The sequence below is a fragment of the Pogoniulus pusillus genome, chromosome 20 (genome assembly GCF_015220805.1).
Source record: "Pogoniulus pusillus isolate bPogPus1 chromosome 20, bPogPus1.pri, whole genome shotgun sequence".
In the NCBI taxonomy this organism is placed as follows: Eukaryota; Metazoa; Chordata; class Aves; order Piciformes; family Lybiidae; genus Pogoniulus; species Pogoniulus pusillus.
The window spans coordinates 22,623,630-22,645,862 of NC_087283.1; the positions used below are offsets into that span (position 1 = coordinate 22,623,630).

At 61.7% G+C, this 22,233-nt stretch overlaps 1 protein-coding gene across 1 annotated transcript in view; it reads right to left on the reverse strand.

The window, feature by feature from the left end:
• Positions 1 to 9,001: 9,001 nt before the first annotated feature.
• RSPRY1 (ring finger and SPRY domain containing 1) overlaps positions 9,002 to 22,233 on the reverse strand; it is a 52,829-nt gene continuing 39,597 nt past the window's right edge. Inside the window, exons 12-16 of the mRNA XM_064159808.1 lie at positions 17,839 to 17,950; positions 15,121 to 15,223; positions 13,474 to 13,626; positions 11,363 to 11,467; positions 9,002 to 9,452 (exon numbers count right to left, since the gene is read on the reverse strand). Of these exons, the coding sequence (XP_064015878.1) occupies positions 9,356 to 9,452; positions 11,363 to 11,467; positions 13,474 to 13,626; positions 15,121 to 15,223; positions 17,839 to 17,950 (570 nt within the window). The 3' untranslated portion in view covers positions 9,002 to 9,355. The remainder of the gene's footprint in view (positions 9,453 to 11,362; positions 11,468 to 13,473; positions 13,627 to 15,120; positions 15,224 to 17,838; positions 17,951 to 22,233) is intronic.

Consider the following 22,233-nt stretch of genomic DNA (forward strand, 5'->3'; position numbering starts at 1 on the left):
CACACGGCGGCAGGCCCAATGGGAGAGCGGAGGCCGCCACGGGAGCCCGCCCACACGGCGGCAGGCCCAATGGGAGAGCGGAGGCCGCCACGGGAGCCCGCCCACACGGCGGCAGGCCCAATGGGAGAGCGGAGGCCGCCGCGGGAGCCCGCCCACACGGCGGCAGGCCCAATGGGAGAGCGGAGGCCACCGCGGGAGCCCGCCCACACGGCGGCAGGCCCAATGGGAGAGCGGAGGCCACCGCGGGAGCCCGCCCACACGGCGGCAGGCCCAATGGGAGAGCGCGGCTGTGTGGGCGGGACGCTGGGCGGTTGCTAGGCACCGCCCCCCCCGGGCACAGCGAGGCCTCCCCCACGGAGCGGGGCCGCGGGGCTGGGGGGGCTCAGCCCCGGCAGGGACCTGGGGGGGCTCACAGCCGGCAGGGACCTGGGGGGCTCACAGCCGGCAGGGACCTGGGGGGGCTCACAGCCGGCAGGGACCTGGGGGGCTCACAGCCGCACCCCGGCAGGGACCTGGGGCACCCCGGCAGGAGCAGGAGCAGGACCCCCGCCCGGAGCCGCTACCGCCCCAGCGCCGGCTGCCAGGGTTGGCTCCCCCTGTCCTGCAGCCTCCCTGCACCGCACAGCTGCAGCCTGGCGCTCAGGCGGAGGGGCTGGGAGCAGAGCTGGGCACAGGCCTGTGCAGTATCGTCAGTGATGCTCGGCAGCAGGGCAGCATCCAGGCTGGCAGTGCCACTCAGCAGCACAGAGACATCCAGGCTGGCAGTGCCCCTCAGCAGCCACACAGCAGCATCCAGGCTGGCAGTGCCCCTCAGCAGCCACCACACAGCAGCACAGAGGCATCCAGGCTGGCAGTGCCCCTCAGCAGCCACACAGCAGCATCCAGGCTGGCACTGCCCCTCAGCAGCGCCCAGCCCAGGCCAGAACCTCCTCCACAAGGGTCGCCCAAAGCCACATTCCCAAGCACCACAGCCAAGAGACTTAAACTCAGCCAGGTTGGGGCCTCCAGCGCCTCCCCAGGCAGCACATCCCAGTGCCTGAGCACTCTGGCTGGGAAGTTGTTCCTGACCTCCAGGCTGAACCTGCCCTGCTGCAGCCTGAGGCCATCCCCTCTGCTTCTGTCACCATCACCCGGGAGGAGAGAGCAGCAGCGACCTCTGCACAGCAGCTCTGGAAAGGCTTCGGTGAAATACAGGGAAAGGAACCCAGAGCTGCACAACCACATCCTGGCAGAGCATCTCTGCTCCACAGACACTCAGAGCAGTGCTGGGCACAGGCCTGGGCAGTCTCTTCAGTGATGCTCTGGAGCAGGGCACTGAGTCCAGCAGCAGTGAGGCTGCAGGTGGCAGCAAGCCAGGAGCAGCTGTGGAGCTGTTGGAGGGCAGCAGAGCCCTGCAGAGGGCCCTGGGCAGGCTGCATGGGTGGGCAGAGGCCAAGGGGATGAGAGTGAAGAAGGCCAAGGGCAGGTTGTGCCCTTTGGCCACAGCAGCCCCAAGCAGCAGTGCAGGCTGGGGCCAGAGGGGCTGAGAGCAGGCAGGCAGAGAGGGCCCTGGGGGTGCTGTGAGAGAGCAGCTGCAGAGGAGGCAGCAGTGTGCCCAGGTGGGCAGCAGAGCCAGTGGCATCCTGGGCTGGCTGAGGAGCAGTGTGGGCAGCAGGAGAAGGGAGGTTCTTGTGCCCCTGTGCCCAGCCCTGCTCAGGCCAGCCCTGGAGTGCTGTGTCCAGCTGTGGGCTCCTGAATTGCAGAGAGCTGCTGAGGTGCTGGAAGGTGCTGAGAGAAGGGCAGCAAGGCTGGGGAGGGGCCTGGAGCACAGCCCTGTGAGGAGAGGCTGAGGGAGCTGGGGGGGTGCAGGCTGCAGCAGAGGAGCCTCAGGGCAGAGCTGATTGCTGCCTGCAGCTGCCTGCAGGGAGGCTGTAGCCAGGTGGGGTTGGGCTCTGGTGCCAGGCAGGCAGCAGCAGCAGAAGGGGCCCCAGGCTGAAGCTGTGGCAGGGCAGGTGTGGGCTGGCTGTGAGGAGGAAGCTCCTGGCACAGAGAGTGATTGGCGCTGGCATGGGCTGCCCAGGGAGGTGGTGGAGTGGCCGTGGCTGGAGGGGTTGGAGCCAAGGCTGGCTGGGCACTGAGTGCCATGGTGTGGTTGGTTGGGCAGGGCTGGGTGCTAGGTTGGGCACTGAGTGCCATGGTGTGGTTGTTTGGGCAGGGCTGGGTGCTAGGTTGGCACTGAGTGCCATGGTGTGGTTGTTTGGGCAGGGCTGGGTGCTAGGTTGGCACTGAGTGCCATGGTGTGGTTGGTTGGGCAGGGCTGGGTGCTAGGTTGGCACTGAGTGCCATGGTGTGGTTGGTTGGGCAGGGCTGGGTGCCAGGCTGGCACTCAGTGCCATGGTGTGGTTGGTTGGGCAGGGCTGGGTGCCAGGCTGGCACTCAGTGCCATGCTCTGGTTGGTTGGGCAGGGCTGGGTGCCAGGCTGGCACCGAGTGCCATGCTCTGGTCGGTTGGGCAGGGCTGGGTGCCAGGCTGGCACTGAGTGCCATGCTCTGGTCGGTTGGGCAGGACTGGGTGCCAGGCTGGCACTCAGTGCCATGCTCTGGTCGGTTGGGCAGGGCTGGGTGCCAGGCTGGCACTCAGTGCCATGCTCTGGTCGGTTGGGCAGGACTGGGTGCCAGGCTGGCACTCAGTGCCATACTCTGGTTGGCTGGGCAGGGTTGGGTGCCAGGCTGGGCAGCTGCAGCTCCTTTCCCAGCTGCCTGTGCCTCCAGGTAAGACCCAGACTGCAGCTCGAAGCCTTCCAGACGCTTTTATTTCTCAGTGGAGAACTTTGCTACAGTTCATTGCCCCTGCCCAGGGCAGCACCTCCCCAGCCCCCGAGCCTTCAGCGCCCCGGGGGGGCACACTGCCCCTGGCCTGGGGGCCTGAGTCTGCCAAGGTGCCCCCGTGGTGGCTGTCAGCAGAAAGCAGTGGGACTGCAGCAGTCTGCAATGAGCAGGGCAGTCCTCTGCACACAGCTCCCCCCCAGCCCCACTGCTTCCTCTGCCCAGCACCAGCACCTGCCTGGAAGACTTGTCTGGGGCAGAATTCTCCAGGGCATTCCCATCGTGGCAGGGCAGAATGCAGGCACCTCAGTCCCCGTGCCCACAGAGGCAGCCAGGCTCCGGGGGCACCTCGGTGCCAGCGTGGGCACAGCCCCGGGAGCTGAGCCCCCCGGAGTGGCTGCTCCCAACAGGAGTCCCAGGCACTTCTGAGAGTGGTACCTCCTGAAATCCTGGCCAGGGCAAGCCAAGCCCTGGAGTTACTGGAAGCTATTTAAGGCAGAGTTCAGGAATGGTTCTGTGCCACATCCCTTCCCCTCAGCTCGGGGCTGGACCCTCAGGGATGCAAAATCCAACCCCCAGCCCTAGCCCTGCGTTTTGGAGGCGTTGGAAACCTCCAGTGGTGCTGAGATGCTGAGCTCCTGGTGGCAGTGATGGTGTGGAGAGAGAGAGAGAGAGGGCTGCTGGCTCAGCACCCAGCAGGAAGGGACTCCCAGCCCTGTGCTGGCACTGGGAATTGCAGCAGGGCATGGGATAAAGGACAGGGGGTGAGGGAATGAGGATCCCCCCCAGCTCCTGGCACTGATCTGCCAGTCTGACTGGAATGAAAAGAGGCAGCTGAGGTGAAGTGAATTCACACCTTGGCTAAAGGACTTCACCAGCACTCTGGGCTTGGGTTCAGTAGGGATAGGGGTGGGGGGAGGAAAAAAAAAGGGAGAAAGAGAGAGGCAGAACCTTTCTAATTCACACAGTGGGTGCAGAGCTGCAGTGGAGCCATTTCTGTCAGCCTTTGTAATCTCTCTCTGGCTGAAATTCAGCACCCTGGAGATAGCACAGGCAGGAGGGGAGAGGAGTTGATGTCAAAGCCTCTCAGCTTCTGTTCAGGCTGGGAGGAAGCAGTAGTGCTCAGCAGGCAGCAGCAGCTTCCACTCTGCTGCCTCCACAGTGGCAGGAAAGGTAATAAATGGTTTGGAAAATACACAGAGCAGCAGCAGAGTTCACTGCAGCAGCCTCTGCTGGGCTGGGCAGGGGCTCTGCACAAAGACTTGGGTGAATTGGGTGCTGAGCAGCTGCCCAGAGCCAGCAGTGCCCTCCTGCAGCCCAGCAGGCAGCTGTGTGCTGGATGCAGCCAGAGCAGGGTGGGCAGCAGGGCAGGAGAGGGCATTGTGCCCCTGGGCTCTGCTCTGCTCAGACCTCACCTCCACTCCTGCCTCCAGCTCTGCTGGCCCCAGCACAAGCAGGGCACAGAGGAGGGCACAGAGGTGGTGCCAGGGCTGGAGCAGCTCTGCTGTGGGCACTGCTGAGGGAGCTGGGGGGGTGCAGCCTGCAGAGGAGAAGGCTCCAGGGGCACCTCAGAGCTGCTGCCAGTGCCTGAAGGGAGCCTGCAGGGAGGCTGCAGAGAGCCTTTGGCTGAGGGGGGCTGAGGCAGGCCAAGGGGCAATGGTTTGGAGCTGAGGCAGAGCAGGCTGAGAGTGGAGCTGGGGAAGGAGTTGTGCAGTGTGAGGGTGGTGAGAGCCTGGCACAGGCTGCCCAGAGAGGCTGTGGAGCACAGAAGGGGATCAGAGATCCCATTCAGTGCTTCTGTGCTCCACAACCTCCCTGGAGGTGTTCAAGGCCAGGCTGGATGAGGATTTGAGCAGCTGAGTCTAGCTGAGAGATGTCTGTGCCCATGGCAGGGGTGTTGGAGTAAGCAAGCATTGAGGTCCCTTCCACCCTGAGCCCTTCTGCTCCTGGGCTGCTGCCATCACTGCCAAGCAGTGAGAAGGTTTTGATGTCTCTGTGTGAATTAGTAAAGTTCTACTCTTAAACCAAAAGACCCCCAAAAAAACCCCAACCTGGGCAGGTCTTGGAAGAGACTTGAGCCATGTCCTGAACCTCCACTGATTTTGTGCTGCTCTTTGCTGTCCCCAGCTGTGACCCCTGTGGAGGGGCCTGCCCAACCCCCCCACGAGCTGCCTCAACGTGCCAAGCATCACTCAGGTGGCACTGCCACTGCACCAGAGAGGTTCCTGCCCTGTGATCCCTACCCTAACAAACACAAAGTGTGGCCCCCAACCTGCTGAGGGCAGGGCAAGCAAGGTGCATTTTGCAGGAGGTACAGAAGAAGAAGACTGAATTTGCTACTCAAAGACCTTCTCTTTTCCTTCTCTTTCATTCTGTGCAGTTTTTTCTTTGCCTTTTCCTCCTTTTTTATGTTCTTTTTTTAAATAAACTGGCCCCAAATTCTCCTCCAATAACTCAAAACTTCCCCCAGGGAACAGAACTCTCCAAAACAAACAAACAAACAAAAAAAACCCCAACACTGATTTAAAAAAAAAAAAAAAACAAACACCAAAGATGTTTGATGAGGCTTAAAAAAAAAAAGAGACCCAGAATGGACAAATCAATCCCAGTCCAGCCCTGGGATTAGGGTGGCAGGAGCCTCCCTGAAGATGGTATCCAAGGAGCCCTCCAAGATGGTATCCAAGAAGCCCTCCCTGAAGATGGTATCCAAGGATCCTCCCTCAAGATGGTATCCAAAGATCTCTCCCTGAAGATGGTATCCATGGATCCTCCCTGAAGATGGTATCCAAGGATCCCTCCCTCAAGATGGTATCCAAGGATCCCTCCCTCAAGATGGTACCCAAGGATCCTCCCTCAAGATGGTATCCAAGGATCCTCCCTCAAGATGGTACCCAAGGATCCTTCCATGATAATATCCAAGGATCCCCTTTCTGAAGATGATATCCAAGGATCCTTCCTGAAGATGATATCCAAGAATCCATCCTGGAGATGATATCCAAGGATCCCTTCCTGAAGATGGTATCCAAGGACCTCTTTCTGAAGATGATATTCAAGGATCCATCCTGAAGATGGTATCCAAGGATCCATCCTGAAGATGGTATCCAAGCATCCTTCCTGGAGATGGTATCCAAGGATCCATCCTGAAGATGGTACCCAAGCATCCTTCCTGGAGGTGGTATCCAAGCATCCTTCCTGGAGATGGTATCCAAGCATCCTTCCTGGAGATGGTATCCAAGGATCCCTTCCTGGAGATGGTATCCAAGGATCCCTTCCTGGAGATGGTATCCAAGGATCCATCCTGAAGATGGTACCCAAGCGTCCTTCCTGGAGGTGGTATCCAAGCATCCTTCCTGGAGCTGGTATCCAAGCATCCCTTCCTGGAGGTGGTATCGACACACACAAAAGAACCCAGCCAGATGTGGGGACCTGAAGGTGAAAAGCATCCTCGATGCCCTGGGGAATACCCAACCCGTCCTGGGAGGGCTTCTGGAAAACAACCTCTGCACTTCCTTTGGAACCACCAAGGGAGCAGAAGCTGGGAAGTGCCTCCAGGCTCCAGCGCTGCCCTTTGGCTCGCTAGAGGCAGCCTGGGAGCAGTCTTCACACGCCAGGAGGCTCTGACCAGCAGGAGGCTTACAGGGACCAGGGAATCTTCAGCCTTCTCTTCCTGGGGCCTGACTTCCACCACGAAGAGCCTCTGCAGCAGGGGACGGGAGGGTCCTGCTGCAGGAGATGTCTCTGTGCTCTTCTCAGCCGCCTCGGGCATGGATCTGCAGTGCACTTGTGACAGGCGAGCAGGGGAAAGGAGGAGAGACCCTCCTGGGCTCTTGCTTGGAGGGACCAACGGCCCTGGCACAGGGACCCCTGCACCAGCTCCCCTCACTGCTGGGCTGGCTCCCCCTGGCTGCTCAGGCTGCCTCCCTCACAGCTCAGGCTGCCTCCCTCCCCTCACAGCTCAGGCTCCCTCCCTCCCCTCTCAGCTCAGGCTGCCTCCCTCACAGCTCAGGCTGCCTCCCTCCCCTCTCAGCTCAGGCTGCCTCCCTCCCCTCACAGCTCAGGCTGCCTCCCTCCCCTCTCAGCTCAGGCTGCCTCCCTCACAGCTCAGGCTGCCTCCCTCACTGCTCAGGCTGCCTCCCTCCCCTCTCAGCTCAGGCTGCCTCCCTCCCCTCTCAGCTCAGGCTGCCTCCCTCCCCTCTCAGCTCAGGCTGCCTCCCTCCCCTCTCAGCTCAGGCTGCCTCCCTCCCCTCACAGCTCAGGCTGCCTCCCTCACTGCTCAGGCTCCCTCCCTCCCCTCACAGCTCAGGCTGCCTCCCTCCCCTCACAGCTCAGGCTGCCTCCCTCCCCTCACAGCTCAGGCTGCCTCCCTCACTGCTCAGGCTGCCTCCCTCCCCTCACAGCTCAGGCTGCCTCCCTCACAGCTCAGGCTGCCTCTCTCACCTCACAGCTCAGGCTGCCTCCCTCCCCTCACAGCTCAGGCTGCCTCCCTCCCCTCACAGCTCAGGCTGCCTCCCTCCCCTCACAGCTCAGGCTGCCTCCCTCCCCTCACAGCTCAGGCTGCCTCCCTCCCCTCACAGCTCAGGCTGCCTCCCTCACTGCTCAGGCTGCCTCCCTCACTGCTCAGGCTCCCTCCCTCCCCTCACAGCTCAGGCTGCCTCCCTCCCCTCACAGCTCAGGCTGCCTCCCTCCCCTCACAGCTCAGGCTGCCTCCCTCCCCTCACTGCTCAGGCTCCCTCCCTCCCCTCACTGCTCAGGCTCCCTCCCTCCCCTCACTGCTCAGGCTGCCTCCCTCACTGCTCAGGCTGCCTCCCTCACTGCTCAGGCTGCCTCCCTCACTGCTCAGGCTGCCTCCCTCACTGCTCAGGCTCCCTCCCTCACTGCTCAGGCTCCCTCCCTCACTGCTCAGGCTGCCTCCCTCACTGCTCAGGCTCCCTCCCTCACAGCTCAGGCTGCCTCCCTCACTGCTCAGGCTGCCTCCCTCACTGCTCAGGCTGCCTCCCTCACTGCTCAGGCTGCCTCCCTCACTGCTCAGGCTCCCTCCCTCACAGCTCAGGCTGCCTCCCTCACAGCTCAGGCTGCCTCCCTCACAGCTCAGGCTGCCTCCCTCACAGCTCAGGCTCCCTCCCTCCCCTCACAGCTCAGGCTGCCTCCCTCACTGCTCAGGCTCCCTCCCTCCCTCACTGCTCAGGCTCCCTCCCTCACAGCTCAGGCTGCCTCCCTCACAGCTCAGGCTGCCTCCCTCACAGCTCAGGCTGCCTCCCTCACAGCTCAGGCTCCCTCCCTCACAGCTCAGGCTGCCTCCCTCACTGCTCAGGCTGCCTCCCTCACTGCTCAGGCTGCCTCCCTCACAGCTCAGGCTCCCTCCCCTCACAGCTCAGGCTGCCTCCCTCACAGCTCAGGCTCCCTCCCTCACAGCTCAGGCTGCCTCCCTCACAGCTCAGGCTGCCTCCCTCACTGCTCAGGCTGCCTCCCTCACTGCTCAGGCTCCCTCCCTCACAGCTCAGGCTGCCTCCCTCACAGCTCAGGCTGCCTCCCTCACTGCTCAGGCTGCCTCCCTCACTGCTCAGGCTCCCTCCCTCACAGCTCAGGCTGCCTCCCTCACAGCTCAGGCTGCCTCCCTCACAGCTCAGGCTGCCTCCCTCACAGCTCAGGCTCCCTCCCTCCCCTCACAGCTCAGGCTGCCTCCCACACTGCTCAGGCTCCCTCCCTCACTGCTCAGGCTCCCTCCCTCCCTCACTGCTCAGGCTCCCTCCCTCACAGCTCAGGCTGCCTCCCTCACAGCTCAGGCTGCCTCCCTCACAGCTCAGGCTGCCTCCCTCACAGCTCAGGCTCCCTCCCTCACAGCTCAGGCTGCCTCCCTCACTGCTCAGGCTGCCTCCCTCACTGCTCAGGCTCCCTCCCTCACAGCTCAGGCTCCCTCCCCTCACAGCTCAGGCTGCCTCCCTCACTGCTCAGGCTCCCTCCCTCACAGCTCAGGCTCCCTCCCTCACAGCTCAGGCTGCCTCCCTCACAGCTCAGGCTGCCTCCCTCACTGCTCAGGCTGCCTCCCTCACTGCTCAGGCTCCCTCCCTCACTGCTCAGGCTGCCTCCCTCACAGCTCAGGCTCCCTCCCTCACAGCTCAGGCTGCCTCCCTCACTGCTCAGGCTGCCTCCCTCACTGCTCAGGCTGCCTCCCTCACAGCTCAGGCTGCCTCCCTCACTGCTCAGGCTGCCTCCCTCACTGCTCAGGCTGCCTCCCTCACAGCTCAGGCTCCCTCCCCTCACAGCTCAGGCTGCCTCCCTCACCTCACAGCTCAGGCTGCCCCCCCTGGCTGCTCAGGCTGGCCCCGTGGCTGCCAACCTCAGGTGGCTTCTCCAGGGCTGTGGTGTTGAAGCCAAGGAGGTGAGAGCCGAGCACCACCTCCGGCCCCGGCGCCGGCTCTGGGCGCACAAAGGTTGCTTAGAGATGTCTGGGTGGGTTGGTTGGGTGCTTGCTGGGTTGGGTTGTCTTTTTGCCCCCCTCCTTCTGGTTGGAGGTGACTAAAACTCGAGTCTGTGGCCTCGCTCCCCCTGTGTCATGAGATGTGGGAGATGTGTCTGACGCGGGTGTGGATCTCCTGGCGACACAGAGGGCAGGTCTCCAGTTGCAAGGCACACTCCATGCACAGGTCACTGCAGGGGGACAAAAAGCACTTCAGGCTTGCACTGGGAGCAGGAACAATTCACCCCCACACCCCCAGCACGATGCAGCTTGGCCAGGCTGGCAGAACCACACTGCAGAGAGCTCTGCCAGTGTGCAGCACTAAATCAGCTCAGCTCTGAGTGGAAGAGCTGGGGGGGTGCAGGCTGCAGCAGAGGAGCCTCAGGGCAGAGCTGATTGCTGCCTGCAGCTGCCTGCAGGGAGGCTGTAGCCAGGTGGGGTTGGGCTCTGGTGCCAGGCAGGCAGCAGCAGCAGAAGGGGCCCCAGGCTGAAGCTGTGTCAGGGCAGGTGTGGGCTGGCTGTGAGGAGGAAGCTGCTGGCAGAGAGAGTGATTGGCACTGGCATGGGCTGCCCAGGGAGGTGGTGGAGTGGCCGTGGCTGGAGGGGTTGGAGCCAAGGCTGGCTGGGCACTGAGTGCCATGGTGTGGTTGTTTGGGCAGGGCTGGGTGCTAGGTTGGCACTGAGTGCCATGGTGTGGTTGTTTGGGCAGGGCTGGGTGCTAGGTTGGCACTGAGTGCCATGGTGTGGTTGTTTGGGCAGGGCTGGGTGCTAGGTTGGCACTGAGTGCCATGGTGTGGTTGGCTGGGCAGGGCTGGGTGCTAGGTTGGCACTGAGTGCCATGGTGTGGTTGGTTGGGCAGGGCTGGGTGCTAGGTAGGCACTGAGTGCCATGGTGTGGTTGTTTGGGCAGGGCTGGGTGCTAGGTTGGTACTGAGTGCCATGGTCTGGGCAGGACTGGGTGCTAGGTTGGCACTGAGTGCCATGGTGTGGTTGGTTGGGCAGGGCTGGGTGCTATGGTCTGGTTGCTTGGCTAGGGCTGGGGGCTAGGTTGGCAGTGAGTGCCATGGTCTGGTTGGTTGGGCAGGGCTGGGTGCCAGGTTGGCACTGAGTGCCATGGTCTGGGCACGGCTGGGTGCTAGGTTGGCACTGAGTGCCATGGTGTGGTTGGTTGGGCAGGGCTGGGTGCTAGGTTGGCACTGAGTGCCATGGTCTGGTTGGTTGGGCAGGGCTGGGTGCTAGGTTGGCACTGAGTGCCATGGTCTGGGCACGGCTGGGTGCTAGGTTGGCACTGAGTGCCATGGTCTGGTTGGTTAGGCAGGGCTGGGTGCTAGGTTGGCACTGAGTGCCATGGTCTGGTTGGTTGGGCAGGGCTGGGTGCTAGGTTGGCACTGAGTGCCATGGTCTGGTTGGTTGGGCAGGGCTGGGTGCCAGGTCGGGCTGGCTGAGCCTGGAGCTCTCTTCCAACCTGCTTGGTTCTCTGACAGGAGTGGGCAGCTCCTGCCCTCACCTGTGGCACCCTTAAGAGCAGCAGTTCTGCCTTCATGCTGGGGAGCAAAGCAAAGAGAATCAGGGACTGCTCCTGGGCTCTATCTAAGATCCTGTCTAAGCCAGGAGGGCAGATTCAGACTGGATGGTAGAAAGAAATCCTTCAGGGAGAGCACAGAGCAGCCTTGCAGCAGCTGCAGGAGAGCTGGGGAGGGGCTTCTGGCAGGAGCTGGCAGTGCCAGGGTGAGGAATAAAGGCCTTGAGCTGGCAGAGGGGAGAGTAAGAGTGGAGAGGAGAAGGAAATTCTTAGCAGTGAGGGTGTGCAGAGCCTGGCACAGGTTGCCCAGGGAGGTTGTGGAGCACAGAAGCACAGAATGGGATCTTTGATCCCATTCTGTGCTTCTGTGCTCCACAACCTCCCTGGGGGTGCTCAGAGCCAGGCAGGATGAAGCCTGGAGCAGCCTGTGCTGCTGGGAGCTGTCCATGCCCGTGTCAGGGGGCTGGCACTGGCTGATCTTTCAAGGTCCTTTCCAACCCAACCCACTCTGCAGGCCAATGGATGTGGGACCTCTTTATCTGCCTCCCTGGCTGTGGCAGGGCTGTTGGCAAAGCCTTACCTGTGCCCACATGGCCTGAGCTCGGTGTCTGCCACCTCGTCGCAGCAGAGCGTGCAGCAGTTCTCGCGGATGCTGACCTGCTTCAGCAGGGCCAAACGCCTGTGCCTGCAGGCAGAACCCCCCCACACACATCAGTCTGGCTCACAGAGACACAGGGGAGCTGTGCTGCATCGTGCCCAGCACGACCCTGAGCCTCTGCTACTCAACTCAGAGGCCAAGGGGATGAGAGTGAAGAAGGCCAAGGGCAGATTGTGCACTTTGGCCACAGCAGCCCCAAGCAGCAGTGCAGGCTGGGGCCAGAGGGGCTGAGAGCAGGCAGGCAGAGAGGGCCCTGGGGGTGCTGTGAGAGAGCAGCTGCAGAGGAGGCAGCAGTGTGCCCACTGGTGGCTGGCAGCCCAGAGCCAGCTGTGTGCTGGCTGCAGGCAGAGCAGGCAGAGCAGCAGCACAGGGAGGGGATTCTGCCCCTCCAATCTGCTCTGCTCAGCCCTCCCCTGCAGCACTGCCTCCAGCTCTGGCAACCCAGCACAGGAAGGGCCTGGAGCTGCTGGGCAGGGGCCAGAGGAGGCCACCGAGAGGCTGAGAGGCTGCTGGAGAAGCTCTGCTGTGGGCACAGGCTGGCAGAGTTGGGGCTGTGCAGCCTGGGGAGGAGAAGGCTGCAGGGAGAGCTGAGAGCAGCCTTGCAGTGCACCAGAACCCTGAGTGGGTACCAATGGCACAGCTTTCTGCTATTGTTTGTGTTGCACTGGGTTCAGTTGTCAGCCCTGCACTCTGAGGACACTGAGGAGCTGGAGCAGGTCCAGAACAGGGCAATGAAGGTGGGGAAGGGTCTGGAGCAGAGGGCTGGGGAGGGGCAGCTGAGGGAGCTGGGGGTGTGCAGTGTGGAGCAGAGGAGGCTGAGGCAGAGCTCATTGCTCTGTGCAGCTGCCTGAGAGGAGGCTGCAGCCAGCTGGGGCTGGGCTCTGCCCCCTGGGCTCAGGGCATAGGAGGAGAGGACCTGGGCTGGAACTGTGCCAGGGGAGGCTTAGGCTGGAGAGGAGGAGAGATGTCTCTGCTGGTGCAGTGGTCAGGGCTTGGCAGAGGCTGCCCAGGGAGTGCCCCTGGCTGGAGGTGCTGCAGAGCTGTGTGGCCATGGCACCTGGGCAGAGGGTTTGGTGCCCAGGGTGGGGCTGGTTGCTGCTGGACTCTTCCAACCAAAGCAACTCTGAGTTATTCTATCATCAGGACCTGAGCCAGACAGGCTCTCAGCTTTCACTCCTGCCAGACATTTGCCAAGTGCAGGAGCAATTGTTCCTAATCCATTTCCCTCCTGCTGGATTTGTCTCTAGGGGAAGCCCTTCTGAACTGGAATAACCTCTGCCAGGCACACATGGAGGTGTTTGCACCTGGATCAGGAAAGGAGAACTCCAAACCTGAGGCAGTCCCCAGACCTTCCTTCTGCCACCTCACAAATCAGGTCAAAGTTAATTAAGACTCAACCTTGATTGAATTAAGGCTATGCCTCCTCAAGCAGCCTAGCCCCTTGGCAGGCAGCAGGAGGCAGCTGTACTGAGGGCACTTCTCTGTGTGCTGATCACTGATCCATTTCCATTTAGCTTGTTGCTACCAGAAGCTGTCCTGAGTGGATGGGTTTGGATTGGTGTCTCCTGCCCTGCCCACTCAGTTGCACTGCAGTTTGTGCTCTAACTCTGCCACCTATGGAGCTGTGATCCCTTAGCAAGGGTAGCTTTGCTAAGCAGAGGCTTTGGAAGAGGCTGGGAGGTGGTGGAGTTACCCTCCCTGGAGGTGCTCCAGCCAGCTGTGCCCATGGCCCCTGGGGGCAGGGTTTAGTGCCCACGGTGGGGCCGGGTTGCTGCTGGGACTCCACAAGTCCTAGAGTGGGTTGGACTGGAAAGGACCTCAAGGATCACCCAGATCCAACCCCCTGCCATGGGCATGGACACCTCCCACCAGCCCAGCTTGCTCAAGGCCTCATCCAGCCTGGCCCTGAACACCTCCAGGGAGGGGGCAGGGATCTCAGAGCTCTTTTCCAGCTGGAACAGCTCCACAGTTCTAGGAGCCCACGAGTGGGAAGCAAAGGGTTTTGCTGTTCTGCAGGCAGGCAGGAGGCTTACCTGGGCAGAATGATCTTGTCTTCTGCTGTCAGAAAGGCATAGTCATTGAAGGTACTGAACTTCAGTGCTGGAGGGTACCTGAAAGGCTTTGCCCCGAAGTTGAACTCGCACTGCTGGTAGGACATGAAGCTGGCTGCAGCAAAGAAGCCAGACCTGCAACCAGATGAACAACAAGACCTTGGAGGGTGACTTCAGCCACAACAGAGCTCCACTGCCACCCTGAGAGACAAGGTCCTGCTCCAGGAGGCTTCTACAGGCAGCGAGGAGCAAAGCCTCTGGCAGGGCCAGCTCCAGCTGCAGGCTTCCCTCTGCTGCCAGGGTTTGTCGGCACTCAGCAGCCAGAGAGGGCTGCCCACTGCTCAGCTGCAAGGGACCCTCCCTCTCCATGCTCCTCTGCTTGAGCTGGCAAGAACAAACCTGGGGTCTTGCAGCTCTTGTGAAGCTGCTGTGTGAGAGCTGTGCAGGATGAGTGCAGGGCTGAGCCCTCTCAGCACGGTGCCCATCTGCTGGGCTTTGCCCTTGCAGGATCACTTCAGGACAGCTGTTCTCAGTCACAGCCACCTTGGAAACACCTCCACAGCTCCTGCCCCCTTAGGTCTGATATTCTAGAAGGGCCCAGGTTGGCCAATACCCAAAGTTCTAACTTTGGCAATCTAGAGAGAGGCTAAAGAAGGCCACAGAGATGCTCAGAGGCTGCAGCAGCTCTGCTGTGGGCACAGGCTGGGGGAGTTAGGGCTGTGCAGCCTGGAGAGGAGAAGGCTGCAGGGAGACCTCAGGGCTGCATTTCAAAACCTGCAGGGCTGTGTCCAGCTCTGTGGCCCCCAGCAGAAGCAGGACCTGGGAACTGTTGTAGGAGCTTGAGAGGTCACTGAAATGCTCAGAGGCTGGAGAAGCTCTGCTGCGGGCACAGCCTGGCAGGGTTGGGGCTGTGCAGCCTGGTGAAGGCTGCAGGGAGAGCTCAGAGCTGCAGTTCAGTGTCTGCAGGGGAGCTGCAGGCAGGCTGGGGAGGGACTGCTCAGAAGGGGCTGTGGGGACAGGACCAGGGGCAATGGTTTGGAGCTGGAGCAGGGCAGAGTTAGGTTGGCATCAGGAGGGAGTTGTGCCCAGGGAGGATGGGGAGAGCCTGGCACAGGCTGCCTAGGGAGGTGCTTGAGGCCACATCCCTTGGGCCATCCAGGCTCAGCCTGGCTGTGTCCCTGTGCAGCCTGCTCTGGCTGGAGCTGTCCCTGCTGCCTGCAGGGGGCTGCACAAGATGCCCCTGGGGGGGTCCCTTCCCACCCACTGCAATCTGTGAAGCTGTGAATTTACAGGACTGAGACTTCAGAAACACTGAAGCACCTCTGGAAGTTTCTTCCCCTTTGCTCCAGCCTCATTCCCTCTCCAAGGTGTGCTGCTCCCACAGCAGGAAGCATCCAACCGAAGCCAGCCCTGCAAAGCTCACAGCCTTCACTCTGGAGCCCGAAACCTCAGCCTGTGAAATGATTCCTCTTCCTTTTCACCCCTAAGGAACTCTGCGTTGGGAAATGTGCTGGAAGATGGCTTCAGGTCAACCACCAGCAGCGATTTCCATCTCCAAAGGGAAACACTTAGGCTAAGGAGAGCCACCCCCCGCCGGTGCGGTGCGGTCCCCCCGGGGCAGGCACTCACACGGCAGAGGAGAACACTTGCTTCTCGGCGGGCAGCTGGCTGCCGTTCAGATAGAAGATCATCTGCTTCTCCTGCAGGTCCAGCAGGAACCCGATCGTGTCCCCTGCGGGGCAGAACAAAAGCGGACTCAGAGCTGTCAAGTGCTGCCAGCTCAGGCACTCGCTGCTGGAGGTCTCCTTTGTCTTCAGCAGAGAAGCAGGGAACGGCCTGGAAAGGACCTCCAGAGGGCATCCAGGCCAACCCCCCTGCGGGCAGCTCTCAGAGCAGGTTGCTCTCAGCTTTGCTCAGCCTGGCCTTGAGTATCTCCAGGGATCATAGAATCACAGAATCAAGCAGGTTGGAAGAGAGCTCCAAGCTCATCCAGCCCAACCTAGCCCCCAGCCCTAGCCAGTCAACCAGGCCATGGCACTGAGTGCCTCAGCCAGTCTGTTCTTGAAGACCTCCAGGCACAGTGCCTCCACCACCTCCCTGGGCAGCCCATGCCAGTGCCAATCACTCTCTCTGCCAACAACTTTCTCCTAACACCCAGCCTGTATCTACCCCGGCACAACTTGAGACTGTGTCCCCTTGTTCTGTTGCTGGTTGCCTGGGAGAAGAGACCAACCCCACCTGGCTACAGCCTCCCTTCAAGCACCAACCTGGGCAAGCTGCTGCAGTGCTCCAGCAGCCTGCTGGGGCAGAGCTTGAAACCCAGCTGAGGGTGGCAAGAGCTGGCTGAGAGAGGTGGCAGGACACTGCTGGGTGTGAAGGGGCAGCTGCACTGCCTTGCCTGCTTCAAACTCTTGGGCAGCTAAGCCTAAGGTTCTCACCTGCTCGTTTCTAACGTGGGGCTCTGAGCAACCTCCTCTAGTGGGAGGTGTCCCTGCCCATGGCAGGGTGGCTGGAACTGGGTGAGCCTTGAGGTCCCCTCCAGCCCTGTCAGTTCTGTATGGTGCAGAAGGTGATCCTGAAGAGCTGTTTCCATTTATCCATCCTTGGGAGCAGCTTCTTACAGGAGCAGGGGCAGTGGTTTGGGAGGAGAGCAGAGCAGATGCAGATTGGATGTGAGGAACAAGCTCTGCCCCAGCAGGCTGCTGGAGCACTGCAGCAGGCTGCCCAGGGAGGCTCTTGAGGCCCATCCCTGGAGATAGGCAAGGGATCCAGTGGATCCAGTGGACCTAATGGATCTAGTGGAGGATGCCCCTGCAGGACTTGGACTGGAAGCCCTCTGGAGGCCCCTTCCCACCCAACCTATTCCGTGGTTCTGACCTGCTTCTCCTTGGCCTTTCCTCACAGCCCCAGCCCCAAGCTGGACAGGAGCTGTGAGCAGCCTGCTCTAGTGGAGATGTCGCTGCTGGGCACAGGGCAGTCGGAGTGGATGCCCCCTGGGGCTGCCTTCCGACCCAGCCCACTGCACCAGTCAGGGACTCTGGGGGGCACAGCTCACACCAGTGCGGCATGCACAGATGCTAGCGCGGCATGGCACAGAGGCCAGCCTGGCACGGATGCCAGTGTGGCATGGCACAGATGCTAGCGCGGCATGGCACAGAGGCCAGCCTGGCACGGATGCCAGTGTGGCATGGCACAGATGCTAGCGCGGCATGGCACAGAGGCCAGCCTGGCACGGATGCCAGTGTGGCATGGCACAGATGCTAGCGCGGCATGGCACAGAGGCCAGCCTGGCACGGATGCCAGTGTGGCATGGCACAGATGCTAGCGCGGCATGGCACAGAGGCCAGCCTGGCACGGATGCCAGTGTGGCATGGCACAGATGCTAGCGCGGCATGGCACAGAGGCCAGCCTGGCACGGATGCCAGTGTGGCATGGCACAGATGCTAGCGCGGCATGGCACAGAGGCCAGCCTGGCATGGATGCCAGTGTGGCACGGCACAGACGCCAGCGCGGTACGGCACGGACGCCTGCGTGACATGGCACAGACGCCAGCCTGGCACGGCACGGATGCCAGTGTGGCACGGCACAGATGCCAGCCTGGCACGGCACAGACGCCAGCCTGGCACGGCACAGACTCCTAGCAGGAGGTCAGAGCTGATTTGTGCCGCCCCAGCAGGTGCCCAGGAGCTCTGAGCGCACAGGCAGCTCAGCTGCCCCCTCACAGCTCCTTCCTCCTCTCTAAAGCAGCTCCTGCCACCCTCAGCGCCACATTTCAGCCCCGCTTCCAGGAGCACCTACTGCCTGCCCTGGCAGGGGCACTGCACTGGGTGAGCCTTCCAGGTCCCTCCCTCGGAGGTGATTCTGGGGCTGCAAACAGCCTCCAGAGCTCTCCCCTGCCCCGGTGGCCAGCAGCAGGCTTTGCTGCTTTGGTTTCCCTTACACAGGCAGCTCCAGCTCAGCTCCACTGCCAGGCTGAGCCCTGGGGCAGGCTGCCCAGAGCGGCTCTGCAGACACTCCAGCCCCATCTGGATGGGCTCCTGTGCAGCCTGCACTAGGCCCTGCTCTGGCAGGGGTGGGGCTGGGCTGGAAGCTCTCCAAAGGTCCCTTCCAAGCCCTAAGATGCTGTGAGCTGTGACTCTGCAGGGAAAACAACCTCCCAGCACCCCAGCAGCGAGGTTCTCTGCACACAGGCTGTGGAAGGAGAGCCTGGAGCCACCCTGGGCAGCGCAGGCAGGAGAGGAACCAAGCATGAGGCAGCCACAGCTCTGCTGCTCCTCCTCCCCAAGCGCTCCCTGGAGGCAACGCTGCAGCTGCAAGCAGGAGCAGAGCAGAGGCTGCGCTGGGTACCTTCTTTCCAGCAGGGATGGGAGTGTGGCTTGCTCCTGGCGTTGTACCAGATCAGCTGCCGGCAGCCGTCGTAGGCGCAGGAGTATTCATCGTCGCCGATGCCGTAGCCCTCCTGCGGGGAGAGCAAAGCACTCAGGCCCCCCCTGCTGCTGCTGCTGCTGCTGCTGCTCACACAACAAGCTAAAGCAGCCAGCACCAGGGCAGAGCTTCTCCCATCCCTAGGAAGAGATTCTGGTCCCACATAGCTTAATTCTCACATCCAAAAGAGTTTGTTGGGAGTGAGAAGGGGACAAGAGAATCTTCTCCCCAAGGAGCGTTTCCTTCTCTGAGCTCCCATGGCTGCCACCACTGCACTGAGCAGCAGAAGGCTGCGACCCAAACAGCTGCCCCCTGGCAGCCTGAGAAGGCAGCACAGACATGGAACCACTCTCCTAGCTTTGAGCCCCAAGCTTGGAACATTTCTTCCACTCCAAGATCTGGGAATTGTTGGAGCAGGTCTAGAGGAGGTCACCAAGAGGCTGAGAGGCTGCTGGAGAAGCTCTGCTGTGGGCACAGGCTGGCAGAGTTGGGGCTGTGCAGCCTGGGGAGGAGAAGGCTGCAGGGAGAGCTGAGAGCAGCCTTGCAGTGCCTGAAGGGGCTGCAGGGGAGCTGGGGAGGGACTTTGGGCAAGGGCTGGCAGTGCCAGGAGGAGGGAGAATGGCTTGGAGCTGGGAGAGGGGAGAGGAGGAAGAAATAGCTGGCAGTGAGGGTGAGAAGAGACTGGCAGAGGTTGAGGGTGGGGAGAGCCTGGCACAGGTTGCCCACATCTTTGATCCCATTCTGTGCTTCTGTGCTCCACAACCTCCCTGGAGGTGTTCAGGACCAGCCTGGATGAGTCCTTGAGCAGCCTGTGCAGGTGAGAGGTGCCCCTGCCCATGGCAGGGGGCTGGCACTGGATATCTTTGAGGTCCTTTCCAACCCATTCCACGAGTCTGTGGCTCTCCAGGTGCCACCAGAACACAGAGCACACAGAAGGAACAAACTCACAGCCCCTTCCCAGCATTTGCTGCCTGCCGTGGCTCTCGGTGCCAGCTCCCCCAGGCAGTGAAAAGGTTACCAAGTGATAGCCCCAAGGCAAATTCAGAACTGAAAGTCTGAATGAGAGAAGAATCTGCCAAAGAGGAGAGCCCAAAGATGAAATCCAACAGAGCTGGGAGGGTGATGAAGGACCTGGAGCATCTCTGCTGTGGAGGAAGGCTGAGAGCCCTGGGGCTGGGTAGTGTGGAGAGGAGAAGGCTGAGATGGGACCTGAGCAGTGGCTGCAAAGACCTGAGGGGTGGGTGCCAGGATGGAGGTGCCAGGGTGAAGGTGCCAGGCTCTGTGGGGGGTTCCCAGAGGCAGGACAAGGACCAAGAGGAATGAGCTGGGACCCAGGAGGCTGCAGCTGAGCAGGAGGAGAAAGTTGTTTAGTGTGAGGGTGCTGGAGCCTGGAGCAGGCTGCCCAGAGAGGCTGTGGAGTCTCTGCAGAGCTTCCAAACTCCTCCCTGGCTGTGTTCCTGGGTGCCCTGCCCTGGGTGCCCCTGCTCTGGCAGGGGGTTTGGACTCCATCTCCTGAGGTCCTTTCCAACCCCTCCTGTTCTGTGACTGCAGCAAACCATTTCTTCAAGCCCAGCATTAGTCAGGAGCACAGAGGGCAGGCAGGCTCTGACGCCCCAAACTGAAGCTAAGCCCAGAGAATGGGCTGGAGCCCCTGGGGCAAGAGGGCTGTGGAGATGCTGCAGAGTGTCCAGAGCAGGGCCAGGAGGATGCTGAGAGGCTGCAGCAGCTCTGCTGTGAGCACAGCCTGAAAGAGTTGGGGCTGTGCAGGCTGCAGCAGAGGAGGCTCCCAGGGCACCTTCTGGTGGCCTTGCAGCATCTGCAGGGGGCTCCAAAAAAGCTGGGGAGGGACTTTTGAGGCTGTGAGGGAGTGGCAGGAGTGGGGGGGCTGGAGCAAAGCTGGAGGTGGGGAGAGTGAGGCTGGAGGGGAGGAGGAAGTTGCTGAGCAGGAGAGTGGGGAGAGGCTGGAATGGGTTGCCCAGGGAGGGGGTTGAGGCCCCATGGCTGGAGGTGTTTGAGGCCAGGCTGGCTGAGGCTGTGTGCAGCCTGCTCTAGGGTAGGGTGTCCCTGGGCATGGCAGGGGTTGGCACTGCCTGCTCCTTGTGCTCCCTCCCAGCCCTGCCTGGCTCTGTGCTTGCAGTGGCTGTTTGATGTCACCTTTAGGAGCAGACCTTTGCTGCACAGGCTGTAAACAGAGCATTTGCTGCACTGAGGACTGTGCTGGAGCCCCTGGGACACAGCCAGGGGTAAGAGCCTTGGATTTCAGGTAGGCACTCCAGGAGCTTCAACACCAGCACCTGGGCACCAGCAAGGCAAGAACAACCCTGCTCTGGGGAGCTGCCACCTCCTGATGGCAGAGCTTGCCCAGCAAGCAGGGGCAGCACAATGCACAGGCACCAAGCTCCTTAGCACTGAGGGCCAGAAAGCTTTTAAGCCTCTTAGCCTGAAGGCAGACAGAGGAGCTTTAGCTGCAGCCACTGCTAGTTCCAGGCAGCATCTGCCCTGCCTGTGCCCCAGGGCACTGCGGGTTGGTTGAGGATGGGGGGGGATGGGCAGGGGGTGGGTCTGAGTTTATTTTGTTGTTGGGTTTTGGTTTTAATTGAAATCTCAGCTGCAGCTCCAGGCTGGAAAAGTGGGACCAGGCTTGGGCTGGGCTGTGGAGCTGGGAGCAGAGCAGCAGGGGACAGAACCCAGCCCTGGCCAAGCAACCACACCATGGCACTCAGTGCCAACCTAGCACCCAGCCCTGCCCAAACAACCACACCATGGCACTCAGTGCCAACCTAGCACCCAGCCCTGCCCAAACAACCACACCATGGCACTCAGTGCCAACCTAGCACCCAGCCCTGCCCAAACAACCACACCATGGCACTCAGTGCCAACCTAGCACCCAGCCCTGCCCAAACAACCACACCATGGCACTCAGTGCCCAGCCAGTCTTGGCTCCAACCCCTCCAGCCATGGCCACTCCACCACCTCCCTGGGCAGCCCATGCCAGTGCCAATCACTCTCTCTGCCAGCAGCTTCCTCCTCACAGCCAGCCCACACCTGCCCTGCCACAGCTTCAGCCTGGGGCCCCTTCTGCTGCTGCTGCCTGCCTGGCACCAGAGCCCAACCCCACCTGGCTACAGCCTCCCTGCAGGCAGCTGCAGGCAGCAATCAGCTCTGCCCTGAGGCTCCTCTGCTGCAGCCTGCACCCCCCCAGCTCCCTCAGCCTCTCCTCACAGGGCTGTGCTCCAGGCCCCTCCCCAGCCTTGCTGCCCTTCTCTCAGCACCTTCCAGCACCTCAGCAGCTCTCTGCAATTCAGGAGCCCACAGCTGCACACAGCACTCCAGGGCTGGCCTGAGCAGGGCTGGGCACAGGGGCACAAGAACCTCCCTTCTCCTGCTGCCCACACTGCTCCTCAGCCAGCCCAGGATGCCACTGGCTCTGCTGCCCACCTGGGCACACTGCTGCCTCCTCTGCAGCTGCTCTCTCACAGCACCCCCAGGGCCCTCTCTGCCTGCCTGCTCTCAGCCCCTCTGGCCCCAGCCTGCACTGCTGCTTGGGGCTGCTGTGGCCAAAGGGCACAACCTGCCCTTGGCCTTCTTCACTCTCATCCCCTTGGCCTCTGCCCACCCATGCAGCCTGCCCAGGGCCCTCTGCAGGGCTCTGCTACTCTCTACACCTGCAGGTGTCGATCAGAGCTGCAGGGTTCTGCTCTGCTCCCAGCCCAGGGCTCCACAAGGCCTGCAGCAGTGTCCTGGGCAGCAGCAGGGCAGAGGGGGAGGTGCCCTGGGGCTCTGGCAGCTGCAGGGCTCCAGCAGCCCTGGCACTTGGGGCACTTGAAGTGCACTTGCCTTGAAGAAGCCTGGCAGGAGCTGTGGGTGCTGGGGCACAGGCAGCCAGCAGTGGGAAGCACAGGATCCCAGAGTGCCAGGCTGGAAGGGAGCCCAAGGAGCACCTGGGCCAAGCTTGCCAGCTGGTGGTGCAGCTGCAGTGAGCTGGCTCAGCTCCCTGCCCAGTGCCCAGTGCAGGGCACTCCACTGCTGCCCCTGGCAGCTGCTCCCAGGCTCTGGCTGTGCTCAGGGGGAACATTTCCTTCTGCAGCCCACTGGGAACCTCCCCAGCAGGAACATGTCCCCAGCACCCCCTGGCACTGCTGCTACCCAGGGAGCCTTCATCCTGCTGGCAGCCAGAATGTCCATGGTAAAGAAGACAGTGAGGGTGGCAAGACACTGGCACAGGTTGCCCAGGGAGGCTGTGGAGCACAGCAGCACAGAATGGGATCTTTGATGTGATCTTTGATGTGATCTTTGATCCCATTCTGTGCTGCTGTG